Source organism: Pongo pygmaeus, chromosome X (assembly GCF_028885625.2).
Source record: "Pongo pygmaeus isolate AG05252 chromosome X, NHGRI_mPonPyg2-v2.0_pri, whole genome shotgun sequence".
NCBI lineage: Eukaryota > Metazoa > Chordata > Mammalia > Primates > Hominidae > Pongo > Pongo pygmaeus.
Window position 1 is genome coordinate 14,225,007 of NC_072396.2, and position 19,145 is coordinate 14,244,151.

General features: G+C 39.4%; 2 protein-coding genes across 19 annotated transcripts in view; one reads left to right on the forward strand and one right to left on the reverse strand.

Annotated features, from left to right (window-relative positions):
- OFD1 (OFD1 centriole and centriolar satellite protein) overlaps window positions 1–17,475 on the forward strand; it is a 44,755-nt gene extending 27,280 nt beyond the window's left edge. For 6 of the 12 annotated variants that reach the window (XM_054470717.2, XM_063660325.1, XM_054470720.2 and 3 more), the window contains 6 exons: window positions 411–511; window positions 1,801–1,911; window positions 5,177–5,334; window positions 6,104–6,274; window positions 6,773–6,840; window positions 7,127–7,284. In XM_054470717.2, coding sequence (XP_054326692.1) covers window positions 411–511; window positions 1,801–1,911; window positions 5,177–5,334; window positions 6,104–6,274; window positions 6,773–6,840; window positions 7,127–7,169 — 652 coding nt within the window. In that variant the 3' untranslated portion in view covers window positions 7,170–7,284. Of the gene's footprint in view, window positions 1–410; window positions 512–1,800; window positions 1,912–5,176; window positions 5,335–6,103; window positions 6,275–6,772; window positions 6,841–7,126; window positions 7,285–7,748; window positions 7,958–12,179; window positions 12,240–13,782; window positions 13,868–14,044; window positions 14,113–15,012; window positions 15,043–15,367 lie in introns of those variants that run through there. The other 6 variants (XM_054470718.2, XM_054470721.2, XR_010125421.1 and 3 more) reach the window with 5 other exon arrangements.
- The window catches only part of GPM6B (glycoprotein M6B), a 166,676-nt gene continuing 156,043 nt past the window's right edge, over window positions 8,513–19,145 (reverse strand). For 4 of the 7 annotated variants that reach the window (XM_054470728.2, XM_054470725.2, XM_054470724.2 and 1 more), the window contains 4 exons: window positions 17,783–17,954; window positions 15,352–15,425; window positions 14,258–14,323; window positions 8,513–11,084 (listed from right to left, as the gene is read on the reverse strand). In XM_054470728.2, coding sequence (XP_054326703.1) covers window positions 10,935–11,084; window positions 14,258–14,323; window positions 15,352–15,425; window positions 17,783–17,954 — 462 coding nt within the window. In that variant the 3' untranslated portion in view covers window positions 8,513–10,934. Of the gene's footprint in view, window positions 11,085–12,328; window positions 12,642–14,257; window positions 14,324–15,351; window positions 15,426–17,782; window positions 17,955–19,145 lie in introns of all 7 variants that reach the window. The other 3 variants (XR_010125425.1, XR_010125423.1, XR_010125424.1) reach the window with 1 other exon arrangement.

Genomic DNA, 19,145 nt, shown 5'->3' on the forward strand with positions numbered 1-19,145 from the left:
AGCCAAAAAGAAGGATAAGACACACACACATGCTGAGTTAGGGCGCTTTGCTCACTCAAGGTTGTGGTATTGCATCTTCAGCTGGTTCATGCTGATAGTGTGCAGAATTTTTTTTCAGAAATGTTTTATGGTTATTTCCTAGGAATAGCATTCAGAGTACAACATTATTCTTTATTAACAACTGTAGTACCTACTTCACAGCATGAAATAGTTACAAGGAGTAACTGAGTAAACAGGTATTAATTGCTGAGAACAATGCCTAGTGGTGGTGGTGAGGTGGAGCTATTTACAAGACAAAGAAAAAGGAAATTTTGTAGAGCCTTTTCTTGAGTCACAAAAGGCTTTTTGTCACCTTGTACTCTTTGGTTTTCCGTTATTAAAACTTCACAAGTTTTATCCTTCTAATCTAGTCTTTATCGAAGACAAACTGAACTTCAAGACAAAAGTGAATTTTCAGATGTGGACAAGCTAGCTTTTAAGGATAATGAGGAGTTTGAATCATCTTTTGAATGTAAGTTCAAATATAAGTACCAGTTTTTATAAGTTGAAAATCTACAAGCTGTTTTGGTGAAACGTATCCATTGGTTTAAAAAGAAAAGCAGTTACAAATTGGGTCATTATTATTTTGTGATAGAACCACAAGTACAGATGTATCACCTCATTTTTCTATCATGATGATTTTCATGTGTGTGTTTACTTTTTAAAAATTTCAGTATGACTAATAATTTCAGAGTTTGAGCTAAGCTTATAAATGAACTATTAACTTACCAGATTTTAAATAAGTGATTTTTCTTTATTTTTTCCTTTGATGGAATACAAGAATGTTTATTTTTATTTTTTTGAGATGGAGTCTCTCTCTATTGCCCAGGCTGGAGTACAGTGGTCCGATCTTGGCTCACTGCAGTCTCCCTCCTCCTCCCAGGTCCAAGCGATTCATCTGCCTCAGCCTCCCGAGTAGCTGGGACCGACCACAGGCGCATGCCACCACACCCAGCTAGTTTTTTTGTATTTTTAGTAGAGATGGGGTTTCACCATATTAGCCAGGCTGGTCTTGAGCTCCTGACCTCAAGTGATCCGCCTGCATCGGCCTCCCAAAGTGCTGGGATAACAGGCGTGAGCCACTGCGCCTGGCCTAAGGATGTTATTTTTTAAATTTACTGATTCAGTTGATTGCCTCAGATTTAGAAAACCTAATTTTTAGTAAAAGAATAGAAAAGAATATTAAGAGTCCAGAAACTGGTGTCCTGGCTATGGCCCTGACTTAGACTGTCTCACTTTGTAGCCACTTTGTAAGTGTAAAATAAGCATGTAGAGCCTATCATCTCTAAGGTTCTTTCCAGCTTGAGAAATCTTTATATTTGCATATAAGCTATTAGCCTTGTAAACTTCATCTTCATATCTGAAAGTGTTAATATTTTGAACAGTTAAATGAGAGGGCTTGGTAAATTTTGTGAATATTTGTTAAAGTCTTTGTGTTAAATCATTGATATTTTAATAGAATTCAAATGATGATCAGCAAGCCAATTGAATTCTTCACTGTCACTGGGTTGATTTTCCTGTTGGGTAACGAATCTAATTTTGTAAACAAAGTTAATTCTTTCAACTACGAGAACACTCTGACAAGCAAATACGTTGGCAAGTGGTTATGTTGGGAACTTCATAGAATCCTGTTAGGAAAGGGCGCACCCAGTTACTTTGGCTTCAGTTCCCGTGCTCCAGTCAGTTGCCCCCACACTGCACTGCCCTCCTTTGTCTTGGTGTTATTATTAAGGACTCATGGGACAATTGTGCCTCATGCAGCTGCAGGGAACGTGCCAAGGCAGTTGGAAATGGGCGGGCTTTCTCCTGCCGGGGATATGCCTCATGTGGACGCTGCTGCAGCTGCTGTGCCCCTCTCATATCAGCACCCAAGTAAGTTCTGTTTTTGAACTAACAGTCAGCAGGGTCGCATACTAAATACCAGTCCGTGTGCTCTGTGAATTATTTCATGTATCACTGAAGTCGTCTTGTAGGTGTAAATTAGTCAAAATCTTGGGTTGGGGGTTATAGGTGTCATTATATTGTTAATGACATTTCTGAGGTAATTCCCACGTGAACATGTAAAGACAGTGCTGAGAAAGGACACGTTGGAAGGAAAGGCTTCTCATTCAGACTTCCCAGGCCAGTTACTTAAAAAGTGTTTTCATTGATTTTTCAGTGCCTGGCATAGTAGTTGGACTTTTCCCCAAGACTCTTCTGCAAAAACTGTTCCTTGGGAACCTTAAAGTTTGGTAAATCACGGCGAAAAATTGAAATAATAATTAACTCCCAGCATATATCTTTAATATGATTGTAACATTTAAATATTATTTATTTTTCTATCTACTTGTTTCCTTTGTGTCTTAAGAAATTAGGACAGAAAAACTTCGTATTTCAACCTTTGGAAAAGCTGTGACACCGAGTTAGCTTAGCACTGGAGGAAAACTGGCCATGAGACTTCTCTTCTCTGGCCCACTTCCTCTTTTTCCTCTTCTCCTCCACATTACCCACTTCCCTCACTGGGGGGGAGGGAGGCGGGAACAGAGCCATGGGAGCTTTGTGCTTTGTTCCAGGGCTCAGCCAACAGCCAGCTCCTTTTCTTCTTGGACCAAGTGTTTAATCCTCAAATCTGAAAGGAATTTTCTCAAGTAAAGCCACCTCTTAGTCCCTCCCAAACACTGGAAAAACATCATACCCAAAACCCCTGTTAGCAGTTTCTTGGTTTTAGTCATGGTACTCAGGAACATATAAAATAACTGAAAGAGGCAAGAGATTTTGAGAGGGTTGATGTTGCTGATTCCAGAGTAAATCTGCTTTGGAAAGCATTCAGTGAGACATGATCTAGAGCCTTGTCTCTGCTGGGCACTTTGCTGACGGCTGAGCATATAGCTCGAGCCCTCGCCTTCCTGGATTTCTAGTAGGGGAGGCAGATGGTCAGCAGGCCATCACCCAGGACCGCAGCAGGGAGGGGCTGCAGCAGCTGAATAGGGGCCGCGGCCACAAGAGGGAGTGTCTACAGGCACTCATTTGGCACAGACCTGAGCGAGGGAATACAAATAACATGACAGGATAAGGGAAATCAACTGAGTAACTAGGTGTTCTGCCGCTGAGATGGAACATAGATTATAATATTGGCTTTAAAAAGTATTAAGCAGCATGGCGAGTGACATTTTGGTTATTGAGAAATTGTTGTATTTGTCTTTTCACCTCTTCATCTGGGCACAAAGGGAATTCAAAAAGGGTGAAATTTGGTGTCTCGGAGGTGCCCCATGGACATGCTTCCTTTCTTTCCCCTTGTGTCCAAGAGATTTCTGTATACCACCCTGCAGCTACAAAATATACACCAGAGCAGAGAAGCAGCTCACTTTTCCTCTTTATTTTGTAATTGGTGCTTGAACAACATTCCTATTTTGAGATTACTATTCCATATAAGAAAGCAATCTTGTTTAGGAGTAACCATTTTTTCTTCTAGCAAGGAGTAAGTTGCATTTCTGCCTGTGGAAATGATCAGCTGTCTCCTCTGGTATTTTAATTTCATGAGAAGGATTCAGAAGAGATGGGGAAGAGAGAGAAGAAACTGTGTTGCTTCTCTCCTATTAGTAAAATTCAGTTCCTGCTGATCACTTTAGAACAAGGCACAGCAAAAGGTTCAAAGTCCTCTGCTGAACCTATGAATTTTTCTGCTTATTAGCATTGCTTGGGTTGAAAAAAAAATGTAGGTTATGGGTCAGAGCCAGAAGAGAAAGGTCAGCATAATTGTCTCTGAGATTGGGGTCTAATTAAAACTTTTGAGATGTAGGGACCTGTGCCAAGATGCAGAGGGAACAGACAAGTAATTAAAGTATGGGCCTTGCCTGGAAGGAATAGAAGTGGAAGAAACAAGTGCATGTAGTTTTTGACAGATCAGGTACAAGATATCCTGCAAGTAAGATGCTGGAGTGGTTACTTGTCACTTCAGGAATAAGGAGGAGGTGGCATTTCAGTTGGGTCTTGAATAGCATTTCAGACTTTGTGAGAGCAAGGGAGTGCTACAGGCTGAGGAGACAGTGAAGGTGAATGCCGAGCAAGGAAGATACAGCCAGGGCCGGGCCCCAGTGAGTGGGTTGGTACAGATGAAATATTTCTAGTACAAAGTTGGTGGTGATGTAGGAAATCAATCTGGGAAGAAAAGGGCAGATTGTCAGAGCCCAGACTACCATGGCGTAGGACTCTATCAGAGCGGAGATGCTGCACAGCAGATCTACATCTTCCCCTCAGGAAATGCCTGGTGCAGATGACCACAGGTTGTTGGAAGGCAGAGACTGGTTTCAGGAAGAGCCTTGACTGGGCTGTTTCAGTAGTCCAGGGAGATGGTGAGAAGGGCCCCTGTTGCAGCCACAGGACAGGGAGTGTGAACCTGCAAATGCTGGTGGCTGAGTGGATAGAGGGTAGAAAGAGCATGATTGAAGGACCGGGATGATCATGCCCAGGACGAAGCTAGTGCTGTGGGATTTCCACATGCGGATGGCAAGGAACTATCAGAAATGTGGACGCGAGGCTAGGGAGAGAGTCCAGGAGTAGAGGAAAAGATAGGGAAAGGATCCATATACAAGTGATCGCTAAAACCCCAGGAAGGGCTGCCGTCAGTTTGGAGGAAGTGGGGAATGAACAGTGAGATGGCTGGAATGGCGGGGGGAGGGCAGTGGTGTGATTTCTGTTCTGTTTTGTTGGGGTAGGACAGACTTGAGCATCTTTATAGGAGTAAGATTTCTAAAACTACTGTGTACAGAAATAGGGATTAATGGCTCAGTCTGGGTCCTAAAGATAGGGGAGGGATTATAATCAAAGGCAGAGGCAGAAATGCAGGGTTTGCCTTGGAAAGGAGGGAGGAGATCTGTGAAGAGGATGAGAACATGTGACATGGAGGGAGGACAGTTGGAGTTGGTCATGGTGAGGGTGACGTATTCGTCTCAGTCAAGTGAAGTAGGGTACAGTTCAAGGAGTGGGGTTGGGAGCTTGAAGTCAGTGAAAATGAAACAGTGACTTGAAGCAGGTCACAGAGTCAAGTAAAAGCCAAGCAGAGTCTCCGTGGGTCTTGGCAAGGGCTCCTGCAGACTGGTCCTGCATTCATTTGAATAATCTGATACTGGAAGCTGCTCTCTATTTTCTGTCCTATTAGGTGTAGATCAGAAACAAATTGAAGAACAAAAGGAAGAAGAAAAAATACGGGAACAGCAAGTGAAAGAACGAAGGCAGAGAGAAGAAAGAAGGCAGAGTAACCTACAAGAAGTTTTAGAAAGGGAACGAAGAGAACTAGAAAAACTGTATCAGGAAAGGGTAATAAGTATGACTTGATTCTCTGTACTGGTTGCTCCATTGTACACCTTTCGTAAGTACATTGAGCTCAGGGAGGGGAGTCAATTGGTGTACAAAGTCAGAGGTGCGGCAGGTGCCTTAAAAGGCATCCCTGTCCTCTCCTTGTCTTACAGGCAGTGAGAAAGGCTGCACAGAATGTGCAGCTTAGGAGGTTTGTAGTAAAGGATAATTTTTTAAGGTAATTTTTGTACATTCTCATCTGATCCTTAAAACAAGCCTGTAAAAAAGGTAGACTGTGCTTTGCTGCAGAACTTTGCTTTGAAAACAGGGTTTAAAGAAGAGACTGTCAGTGTCAGCTAGCTGGGACTAGAACCCAAGGGAGGAGATGGCTGCCAGTCCACAGTTGCTTCCAGGGGCACACAGTCCCTCCCTCCTTCCTCTAGTTCTCTTCTTGCCTTCTGTCTCCCGATTCTGGTCCTAGCAGATGGATTACTCTGTCCACTTAACACACCTGCTAAGTCTTGCTTGAATTACTCTAACATATGAATGTTCTTGGACTCTTGGTTAATTCAAGTCTAAAGCACAGGACACTTGCCGATTAATACCTTCCTTCATTGAGATGACATATTTGTCTTCCTTTGATGATAGCAATGACTTCAATTTTAAAAATTAGTCCTCTGGCATACAGGCTGTACTTGAAGGATAGGGATTAATATTAGTGCATTTTTAAAACACTTAAAAGTTTTACAAATATATTTGTGTATTTTCTGTTTTGGTGCCTGTTTTATAGAGGATGATTGAAGAATCACTGAAGATTGAAATAGAAAATGAATTAGAAATGGAAAATGAATTAGAAATGAGTAATCAAGAAATAAAAGACAAATCTGCTCACAGTGAAAATCCTTTAGAGAAATACATGAAAATCATCCAGCAGGAGCAAGACCAGGAGTTGGCAGATAAGGTGCCAGTGCCATGGGCAGGGCAATCTGTGGGTGGGGGACATCCAGGGCTTCCGTGGCTTAACTTCTTGGGACGGGAATCCGTCTTCTCCATTGAAGACAAAAAGGTGAAAAGTATAGGAAATCCAAAAGTTCAAATGGAACCTTGAGTCTTTTAAATATACTACTCTTGACAAAAATTCATAGCGTTTTTGCTTAAGGTAAAAGATTTAAGAGATTTTAATTTGTAAAAGTTGGGGTGGCTCATTAAGAACAAGAAAGAAAAGATCTATCAAATGCATTAATACTGACATTAATATTTTATGTAAGTCTGAAGTATTATGGGTGTTAAATGCATACCGTATAGTTTATTTTGATGTGCTTGCTAAATTTCATGTTTAAAAGTCACCTCTTTTTTAGACTTTTAAATTACATATATATTTCAAAAATCATTCTTAAAGTATTTCATAAAATTAATGCGTATCTAATTTCAAAATTTTCCACCCTTTCCATGTAATCAGAGCTCAAAAAAGATGGTCCAAGAAGGCTCCCTAGTGGACACGCTGCAATCTAGTGACAAAGTCGAAAGGTACCTGTTTTCCCTACACACTGTTTCATACACAAACTGTTAATTGCTCATTTTGTCAGCCAAGAGAAACGGTTAGATGTTTGAGATTGCCTGTAAGAAGTTATTGAATCAGTCAAAATTAGTGACTATAAAAACGATTGAGTTTTTTGACTTGTGAAATTGATCCTGATATAAATTGTAAGCTAGGGCAGAAACCCCCCAGGGAAGGAATTGAGAACATTATGAAGATAGCAAATAAACTTGACACAAATTTTTACATTTTAATTTTTGTCTTTCCCTAATTTAGTTTAACAGGCTTTTCTCATGAAGAACCAGATGACTCTTGGTAACCATGTTTGCTGCCCAGCTTCTAACTTACATACCATGAGAAGTTACATAACATTTACTCCTTTGTAAATGTTTCCCTATCATCAGACAAAACTCAATAAAAATGTGTGTAATCCAGTGTGGGTTTTTTTTTTTTCCCCCCATAATTTTCATACCATAGTGTGTGAACCAAGAATAATCTAGTCACGTGAAACCTCTTCTCCAGTCATAGTATTTCTCATTCATTATAATAAAAGTAACTGGCTTTTAACCTCCTTATTTTTGTCTTAAATTTATAAATGAGTATAACCTATCTTATTGGTCAACTCCAGGCCTACATTTTGGAAGTTTAAGCTGTGTTCTTTTCTCTCCAAAGTTGGGCTGCTACCTGTAAAACAGGAGGTCATTTTTCCTAGCACACTCCTGTTTTGTCCCTGAACATAAAAACAGATTTTTCTAGGCATTAGAAATAGTAAGAAAGATACTGCCTCTGGTCTTTACTTTTGATGTCTGTGGTTTGAATGTATGTGTCCCTCCAAAATTCATATGTTGGAATTTAAACCCCCCAGTGTGATAGAATTAAGAGGTGGCACCTTTTGCAGGTGACTAAGAGTGGGATTAGTGACCTTATAAAAGGGCTCAATGGAACTAGCTAGGCCCTTTTGCCCTTCCACCATTTGAAGACACTGCATTGATCCCCTCTGGAGAACACAGCAACAAGGCACCATCTTGGAAGCAGAGACCGGACCTTCACCAGACATCGAACCTGCCAGTGCCTTCCTTGATCTTGGACTTCCCAGCCTCTAAAACTGTAAGAAATACATTTCTGGTCTTTATAAGTTACCCAGTCTAAGGTATTTTGCTATAGCAGCAGGAACAGACTGAGATAGCATCTTTATTATGGAACCTTTGGTCCTCATACTTAATGAATGGGCTTCAAGTATTTCGTTTGTTTTTAAATGAATGGGCTCCTTCCCTATAATTGACTTCATTTTCCTCTCTTAAAAAATCAAGTTTTACAAGGCAGAACTGGAAAAAAAATCTCTACTCAACCCTCTAAAGGGTCCTAGGTTTTGTGGCAGGATCACTATGGATAATTAAGAGGCTGCTTGTGATGTTATCTAACCATTATTTACAGGTTTCCTCTGGTGACTCATGTGACTTATGTGACTTAAATTGCACAAAATGCTACTTAAACAGAAGATACTAAGTAGTGTGACAAACAGCACACTAATTGAGCTCCTGATTGCTCTGCCATTCGTGAAGGAAGGGTGATGATCCAGAGTCAGCACCTCATTTAGGAATGGCCATGTGTCAATAGTGACAAAGGCTGGGCCTCACTAAGAAAGGTCAGATGCAGAGAATCCAAATGCATAATCATGTTGAGAGAGAAGAGTTTAAACAGATTATAAAATAAAATCCTAAGTAACATATTTAGCTCTGCTACTCTAGAGAGTCAACTGTTAGAACTAGGTTTTTTTGTATTCCAGAGTAAATCTTTCAATAGACTTTTGTACCTTTGGTTTGAAAAATAACTACACACGTGCCCTTATTTTGTTTCTGCTTTGCCCAAGTTTAAGCCTTGTTGATCCTATAGGTAGCTGGCATTTATTTGCTGAAAAACTAGTCAGAAAAATTACTTTATACAGAGAACTACAGAAGTGCTAGTGGCACTTTTATGCCCAGTACAGCCCAGTGGATTATTTAATATTTTCTTTAATTGCTGAAGAGATTTTTGCCAGAAATAAAACAATTAGCACTCACAGATTTGATTTCCATACCAATGTGAAATCTTGACTCTGTACATTATTCAAAAGTGACACCATACTGAGAACAAAGAAAGATAGGATTTATGTATGGTAAAAAGGCAAGTGAATGAAGCTATAATTTTATTTCATTACTCTTAGTACATCCACAACTATTTCCACCTAAATAGATCTTTAAAATAAGCATACACAAGTATTGACTATTATCTACAAATATTTATTGTAACACTTGAATAGAACTACAGGAAGCCCTTGGCACTGATAGAAAATATTGATTCACTGTTAGGTTACAAAAATTTATACATAGCAAAATTTAATGCTCTTTACATAAAAAATATTAGACTACTTAAACAAAACTTTCAAAAATTCCTGGTAATAGCTACCAGAATTAGAAAAGTAAAATTAGGCTTTAGACACTGCCTCTTCTAGAACACTGGACTCTGACAGCACCTCCACTGCTGGAAAGAATAGTTAAATCTGTCATGCAACAGGAAAACAAAACACTAAAGCTATTTTGGAACAACTGTTCTACACAGAAGAGAGCTTCTCTTAATTTAAAAACAAAATCCCAAATAGGCATTTTTAGGCATTAACCAAAAAAAGAATCCAAATGAAATATTATACTTGATGTTCAATTTTAATAGCATCTTGATAAAGGTATGCTTCCTTTCATTTGAATACATTTCTGCACATGTATATGTTATAAAATCCAGGAAACAGCCAAACCACAAGTTAACTCTTAACAATGAATATACATAGTTAACCCTATAGTAAGCAGCCCCTTTGAAAAGCACTGATGCACCCAACAGTTATATGGATCATTTCATAAAGAACAACACAAAGTTTACCATCACTAATACCCAGTACCTACAGTCACTTAATGTTCTGGAACACAATAATGTAAAAGGCAAGTTTCTTTTGAAAATGGCTTAAACTCAAGCAGTTTTCTTGCTGAACATCAAACTTTATTATTCCAGGAAACTAAGATTTAGATAAGAAAAAAATGAAATACCAACCCTAATTTAAATTACTTAAGTATTCAAGTCTATAAAAGTAGGAGGTTAGAGGTCTGTGGTCAATTTGCAATTAGGTTTTAGATAGTTGGTATGAAACTGTAAACTTAGTATCCAGACCACTGAAAAATGGTTTAGAATGGTGGTCATTTTAATAAGGTAACACTTCTTATAATTAAGAAAAACATTTATGGAACAAAATTCTGTGAAAGATATTTGGGTCTCTAGTTAGGATATAAATTCTTAGAAATGTAAAGCAAATACTCATTAAGGCAAAGCTGACATTTCTCAAGAACAATGAAAATTGGATCAGTATTTTGTTAAAATGAAATCTGTTATAAAATTGCTTCTGGAAAGCTTGTCAATGAGTACAGCATCCAGATTCTTTAATAGTAGGGTCAGCAGAATTATAGCTAATTTTAGTATTATTGAAAAATATATTTCTGATTGGCTCAGGAAATTAATGGGTCCTGGACTTGGGAGAGAAAAGCTAATTTGAAAAGTCAATCGTAAGAATCACGTTATCTTTGATCCAAAGTTTAATAAATGTCAGCTGTCAGAAATGGAACTTTACATCAATTCCATTTTATTTCCTATGTAGATAACACTTGAGGACAGATGGCATATATGTGAATTTATGGTCTTATCCCTTGATGCTGGCATGTCACAGGTCCCTATTAAGGAGTGTGACATATTCCATTGAGTGTCTTGGTAGAATTGCCCTAGCAATAAATGTGAACATGCCACAAATTCCCAAAGTATGAACGATCATTTTGTCAAAGTGTTGCCTTTTAAAATGGCTAACATGAAACCTCCAATATTTGTTCTAAAGAAAAAGATTTACCCACTGGAAGGTTTTCCTAGAGATACATCCCAGCAGCTTGAGACAGACAGTGAAGTGTTTGTACATCTACATTAGTTTGGTGGGATACACATCTGTACTGCAGAGCAGCTGTCTGATGATTTGTCAGAGCTGTAAATACGTCGGCCGAAACACTCTGGCAAACATTTATGTGTAAGAATTGAGTTGTTCTTTTGACCGAGACTGGATATCTTGCAGTTCCTGTTCTTCCTTTGCTTTGATATCCTGGTAAGCCTGCATTTTGCTCGCATCCTTTAAGTAAGCCCAGTTAGAAGACAGTATCATGAGGAAGTGGATCTGGAAGAGAAGGGTGAGCATGATGGCTAGTGAGCATGTGAGAAGGCAAAGCGAGGCGCTAGTTAGATTAGACGGACTTGACTTTAAAGTGGGCGAAGGTTATTCTGTATTAATACTCGCTCTACTAGCAGAGCTGTCAGATCCTGAAAGCATGCTCTACTAGTTGGCTTCGCATTAAAAGGCTGAAGAAAAGTTAGTACACAAACATAGTGAACTGGAAAAAAATGGCCAAAGGTATTGTTAAGAAAAAGCAAAAATGAAATACGAGAGGATTTTTTTTTTTTTATAACCATTTTGAGAGTAATTTTAAAGACTAATGCGAAAGTTCGGGAGCACATTGTATATTTGAAATAAGTGTAGTGTGTGCAAAGACATTTTCTACCTGTGGATAAAAATCAATTCCCCCAAAGGCCTAAAAGCATGAACAATGTTTATTTTGAGTAAATAATTAAACTACATATTTAACATGGAAAAAATTAAATGAATGTCAAAACCAAAATTAAGAACTATAAGCAAAGCATGCAGTCTCTGTTAACAAAATTTAGTTGTGAAACTACACTTTTCATTTTGTAAATGCCATTATTTCATATCATAAAATGTAAAAATCCTCAGTATCATTCTTTACACTTGATGCGGCAAACACTTCTTTCCTATTTTCCTTGTATTTCCTGCAAAATAAATCTACATCTCAAATTCCTTATAGTTCATACTTCCTTCTCAACATATTTGAGACCTTCAGGTCCAGGCCTATTTTCTCTTCCCGTTAAAATCTTACATGCAGCTTGAGAACTAGCTATGAGGAAACAGTTATTACTTACCAAAACACACAATTTAAGGTTATCAATTTTGTGGGCTCTAACAGAATGACTGTTGTACCAAAAAAAAAACTACCCATATATAAATCCTTTCTTTTCAGAGAACTGGGTGACCTTTTTCTTCAAATTTTCATCTGGCTTATTTGAGGGTCATTTGGTAGTGAACCATGTGATCATAAAAAAATGGTTTTAAATTTGGAACATATTTGCAAAGTATTTTCCAGAAGGTGTGACAAAACAAAATCCAGATTAAAATGGTTCTCTTCTATTTCATCTTCAGCACTTGTTTTCATTTTCATCATTGAAACTGGTTATCAGGCAATCAAAAATAACAGAAAATGTAAGTATTCCAAAGTGTTAATAATTCATTTAAAGATACTGCTCTCTAATGTTTAAGTATGAGAACATTATTTTAAAAAGGATGCTTACCACTGTCAGTAAATAACTGAATCCTTTTCAAAATGTGGAAATAGCCAGATCTCATTATTGTGTAATTCATGTACAGTAAGTTATCTTATTAATCTACCATGCAAGATGAGTTTACTAAAGCTATTTACAAATTACTGTAACAAAACTGCAGAAACCTAGACTCTGCTTTAGTCTGGAGTGTCAGTGATATTTCATGCTACAGAGCATAGCTCTCTAAAACTCCTTATGCAATTTAGAACTTAGTGCAGCAATCTTCCCGACTCTTAAACTTCAAAACCGCATAGTTATATGTAGTAGCCATCATGTAGATCAGCTGGTGGAAGAGAACAAAACAGGACAGTAAGATACAGGCAGTGAGGGCCGATGCCATGACACTTCTAAACTTGGGTGGGGACGGGTGCCTGCTCATAGTCTAAGGTGTTTTTTTCCCACTTAAAATCTCAATAGACAATTTTCCTATCTAGCACACACAAACTTTTTCTCATCACACATGTACAATGTAAGTCGTTGGTTCTGCCCTCAGTAAGTTTATTAAAAGGACTTGGATGTGTTTGAAGAATAACAAGACAGAGAGCTGGGTCAACAGCATGAGAAGGATGAAGCTAAATGCCTTAATCCTCTCATCTTTCCAAAACCACCTGCTCAGCAGCAGGCAGTTATCTTTCCTACCTGTTGCTCAACCAAAAGAACAGGTCACCCCATGATTTTACAGGTGGTATTTTTCATAGATTCTAAGGGGATTTAATGGTCAGAAAAACTGGGAATGACTAATTTACAAGCAGCTGAGATTTTTCCCTTGCTCTACCAATCTTAGTTGGTTTTCCTCAAATCACAAACCAAGCCCTCCAAAATTACAGGTATACAAACATACATACATAAGAGCATGTATTTATACAGTTTGATTTTCATTACTTGTAGATTGCATATTTGTGACTGCCTGCTTGCTAAGATTCATTTGTAACCCTTAATACTTGAGGCACTTCTTTTGCAGTTATTAGCAGACATGTACAGAGCGGTGAAAGTTGAGTTGCCTGGTATGCACATTCCCAGCTGAGGCTGAACAAGGCAATACTCTGCCTTCTTGTTTCAGCTCTCAGACTGTAAATAAGTATACCCGAAGTACATTTAGTGCCACGTTTTTCACATTTTTATGCATTTTGTGGGTGATTTTGCTGCTTAAAATGGCTCCCAAGCATAGTGCTGCACTGCTGTCTAGAGTCCCTAAGTGCAAGAAGGTTGCAAACTGCCTGACCAGAGAAAATGTTCATTAGAGAAGCTTCATTCAGGCATAGGGATAGAGCTATTGGCCATGAATTCAATATTAAGGAATCAACAATATATATTAAATACGGTGTATTTACACAGAAACACACGAAACAAGCTTATGTGTTGATAGGTTGCTGAAAATCACGTGACCAGAGGCTCACAGAAACCTAGCCCTGTATTTCCCCTAGGAGCAGTGGTCCAGCATTCGCTAATTCGGTGCTTGAGGTGACTTTATGGAACATAGCTACCCTGTATGAGAGTGACCATATAAATGTATGTATATGTGCGTATTTCCACTTGTAAATTAATATCCCTTGGGAAAGAAATGGGTAATGCCTCACGTGAGCATTTCATCTGTCTGCGACTGAAGTCATGAAGCTAAGTGCTCAGTGCAACAAGGTAATATGCTAGGCCTAGTTGATAGGTGTTGATACCCTCTTTTCTTTCCAGAGTCCAAATTACACCACCTACAATCGGTGCCAAGGCAACCAACTAATACTTCCTGTAAACTACATGTGGTAAGTTAACACAGGCGCCAGTTAACCAAGGTTGAGTGCCAGAATCATTGGCTTCAATAGGCTGGTAAAAGCTGGAAGGGAAATCTGTCATTTAGAGGCTGGAGGGAGGAGGCTAGACTAGGGTGGTCTTGGGGCCATTACTCACCAGGGCAATGACGGTGGCACCAGCTCCTGCACAGGCCACAATGAACAGGTGATAGGACATGTAGAACTACAAAAGAACAGGGCATCAACATAAGCATTTGATGTTAAATGAAATGGCCTACACTCATTGTGGGGTGCTGCTTCATCTGTCTCCTTTGCAGCTATTCTCTGCAAGACTGGGCACGGGCCTGCCTTCTCTTCATGCTCTAGCCTCATGGTGGAATCACCCGAGGAGCTTTAAAAACTTTCTGATGCCCAGACTCACTCCCAAATCAATTAAATCTGAATACCTAAGGGCTGGGCCTCAGCCATCAGTATAACATAGTGCTGCCTTGATGGCTGTAACATGCAGCCAAGATGGGGAGCCGTGCTTCAAGCCACTGCATATTATGGATATACAAATTGACAAGTCAGATAGGGTAGGAGCTGATTATTTCTGTAACTCACTGCTTCTTAAAAGCTTGCCAGGATTTTCTTAAATATACAAGCACCTACGAATGCATTTAAGAATTTTCCTTTATAAACAGTTACAAGCCAATGACTGAAGAATGTTCTAGGGCTGAGACAATTTAAACCAAAGTGTTAGGACACACTCCCTATTAAGGATGAATGAGAATTACAGAAGTAGCAAGTCATTCCAGAAATATAAATGATTAACTGTGGCCTCATTTATTAAAAGTTGGGTATATACACAAATTCCTCTATGAAATAGAGGAACTCCTCTATGAAAATTAACTTACATCTGTTCTGTGACAGGTGTTCTACTTTGAAAATCTTTCTGAAGAGGTGAGAGAAGAATCTGGATATATTATTATATTTCTAGGTTTGGGATCACCTCTAAATTATTGCCCAAAGGAAAAGCTCTCCACTTCTTAAGGATTCTCACCAAATGTGTTGGACCATATGAAGTGACCATTTTTGTAGGTCAAAAATGGCTGAATAGTGATGGTTACATATAGCTCAATCTTAAAGATTCTAAACAAGGAGCTTTCCTTAATAGCATTTTAACCATCTCTCTCGCTCTTTCTATAGCTGGGAGAACCCTTTTTTCTCAGCCTAATACTCAAGGGTTATTCTGAACTGTGATGAGTTTACCTCGTTTGTGTTGCAGATGTTCTCCAGAGCAGAGCCACATATTTTTCCCGGGAAAGCATTCCAAGGAATGATACCTGTAAAATGAACCCCAATAGGATGTTAGTACAAACTATAGTGCCTCATGTTCTTAATAGACCCCACCACTTTGGATGCCAGTTACAGTGTAATTGTAGGCTATGTTCTTCATTAAGAATTGATGGATCTGCTGTCTGCAGAACAAGCATTTTGGAATAAATAGCCCCATTTGAACAACAGGCCAAAAGCAAAGCCAACTAGTCCATAAGAGATTTAAACAGCCTATTTTTTTCCCCTACAAATTGTGCTTTATTCAGTGAGGGTTCACATTTGGAAGTTCATGTTTGTAAAGATTAATTTTCAAAGCCAGGCTTTCCCTATAGTTACTACAGGACAACCCCCTCATAAAGCATTTTATCACATTGAGGTCAAAATACATTGCCTCATGAATGTTGTGGTCTGTGGCCTTGCTGTCCAAGCTCTGTTACTGGTCTGCCAGGAGTTAAGTTCCGAAATTGCAAGTATACACTCAAACTTTCATGGCAGTTTGATGGAGTAATTTATGTTTGTGGGAATCCAATAAAAAACTCTGGATGTGTACTTTGTTTTTATATTCATTTTTATTACGTCTTATAAATGTATTCGAAAATATTTTTGGACTGAAAATCAATTTTTTTTTTTTTTTTTGAGACAGTCTTGCTCTGTCGCCCAGGCTGGAGTGGAGTGCTGCAATATTGGCTCACCACAGTCTCCACCTCCCAGGTTCAAGCAGTTCTCTGCTTCAGCCTCCCAAGTAGCTGGGATTACAGGTGCCTGCCACCACGCCCAGCTAAGTTTTGTATTTTTAGTAGAGACGGGGTTTCACCATCTTAGCCAGGCTGGTCTTGAACTCCCGACCTCGTGATCCACCCGCCTTGACCTCCCAAAGTGCTGGGATTACAGGCATGAGGCATCGTGCCTGGCCAGAAATTTTTTAAAAAGAAAAAACACTACTGTCCTTTACCCCAGAGGGTGGGACAAGCAGAGTCTATGATTTCTCTCTCACTTAAACCCTGAGGCTCCTCTGCAACGAAAATTGTCCAGTGGGCTGCTGCTTTTTTTCCCCTTTAATGCGTAAGTTTGTGCTTAAATATTAAACACTCCTAGGAGGTAAGGAAAGGAGTATTAGAAGAAAACAAGTCCTTATTCCTTTCATCCTTGACACGGGCCAAGAGTACATCTTTATACTTCGGAAGCATGGGAAATTACCCCAAATTGTCAGTGAAACCAGTAACTATAACAATAAATAGGCAAATATAGAGGATTTAAAAAGATGATTGCTGATTACCAAAAATTTGTGGCAAAACACTTATTTTTAAGGAATAGGGGAATGATATACATTTAGATATTCATTTACAAATACTTTAACAGCCAACTTTAGGCTCCGTTTTTAGCTCTATCATAAAGAACAGTGTTGTTCAGCCTTGGTCTTTGTGAGAAGAGATTAGTCTGATGGGTAGTTTCAAGCAAATTTAGTATTATGTTGTAAGGTAAGATGTTGAGACTAAGCCACATGAGAAAAACAGCAAAAATGAAATAGTCATCTCTCTTCAGAAAAGCTCTGGAAGGACAGTTATTTCCTCTTCAATTCTGATGAAAGCTTTTTCCCCCACCCCTGGTTGTTTCTGCCAAGAAAAGATTTCCTACCACCGTGGCTAGAAGCAGTAATGAGACTCCTCCCTTAGGATGCTGCCCTCTCTTACTCAGCAGCAAAGTCGAGTCCCAAATTAATTGACAGGAGGAGCCAGTGGTCTCTTCCAGGGTTTGTCACAATGAACCAACCTTAGATCCCCATTGTAGGGATCTCATTCATTAGAAAATGTTTGAACTGGTTTCTAACAGCTGATAATGATTTTTATAGAGTATGTTCTGATGACTTTAAAATATGTCTGGATCTAACGTTGTATTTTTCAATACAGATGAAGTTTAAGCAGTTGGTCATTTTAAAAAGACCAGATTTGAGGAGTTGGATGTGCAAATTAATTGAATTATACAATGTGTGCAATATTATTTTGAATGGAAAGTTGGATGTTATAAAACTGAAAATAAAGAAAAAATATAATCTTTTTATAGCGGAGATCCGGAAGTCTTTTTTGATTGAACTGCATTATAAAGTAGTTTCATATTATGAAAATCTTCTTTTACTACACACTTAACATGAAAATATAACGAAATCTTGATACCTAGCATGCTAAAAGCCTCCCTGATGTTTCCACCCAGAAAATAGCATATTGAAGGGACAAGTATAAAATTACTCTAATAGAAGGGATGAAACAGATCATGACAATTAAAAGGATGCTCATGTAATAATTAGGTCCAGACATATGCACAAGAGGATAATGAAATAATTCGGGAGGGGTGAATTAGAAGGAAGTACCGTATTGTCGGATATCCACACAGATCTGCTCCACACCCGTGGTCCCGTTGGTCTGCGGTGACTTGATGACTTCACAAGTTGACCATATGTTGTAGAACATAAACACGGGCACCGCTGAGAAACCAAACACACCCAGCCAGGCCACTCCAAGCACATAGGTGAGGAAAACGAACTAGGCCAAAACAAGAGGAAGGACAATCATCACTGAAACAGGTAGATGTGTCCCCTGAGTGGAAGGATTGTGCATTTTCAGGCCCAATACTGACCTGTGGAACACATTGTGGGGACCCTCGCCCCGGCATTGGCAGCAAGAAGGAAAAGCCAGCACGGGAGCAGGGCAAGTAAGAGCCAGCCACATTCCCCAGAGCTAGAGGATCTAGAATTGGAGTGCCCAAAGCAATGTCAGGGCCTTTCGGGTCACTCTTAACTGACAAGGACAGGAGACCCCAAGAGGTGATCTCACTCATCCAAGGTCACAGAGCTAATCAGTGGCAGCCTCTCAAGAGGTGCTCTTTCTAAAAAGCCGTACTGAAAATGCAGAACATCCTACTTAACATGGGATAGATTCTGGATGCATTCCATATACCACTGAACTATAACTTCATATTAATTTCTCAAAAGTTACCTTTATTTTTCATAACAGGTTGGCTCAGAGAATAGCAATTGCCACAAGAAGCCCTCTCTCAAAAAGAACTTTGCTAGTTTCCTGATTCTGCAAAATTACCAAAAGTTTCAAATAATCACGAATATAAGCTCAATGCTCAATCTATAAAATTCTTATTTTCCTCTAGTTTTCTTCTGTCTGTAAGATTCACAGCAGCTCTGCAAGCAAAGCAACGGCTTAGGGAAAAAGCTTCAGGTGTTCACCCACACACTGTCATGGGCGATTCCAGGAAGAATAGAATCCTGTTGCTTGGCTTTCCTCTGCCTTGACCACTTTTCAGAGAGCTTTGTGAGGCGGCCTCAAAAACGTGGTATTTGTGTTCTCAGAAGGCGCGCCCACAGAGTGTGGAGTGCTAGTTTGGCTTTTCTATTTTGAAGCTGATGGTGGAGACCTGATGGTCCCCCCTAACTTTCTGTGCTGCCGGAGATACCTGGGCGGTTGGAGGCCACCTCCTGATGGTCACAATGCCAGGAAACTGCAGAAACAAGACACTTTCCCTTTCACTGCAAGGAAGCATTTGCATCTCCAAAAATATTCAGAGAAGCAGATTTCAGCAGTTCCACCTCCCACTTCCTCCCACTGCTGCTCCAGACTAGGTTTCTTTCCCTTCAAAAGAAAACAGGACCTGAGCAGGAGGGAGCTGGTGGTTCTTGGCTTCAGTGAGCCTTCCCTTCTGTCAGAGGCCAGGACTCCAGAGGG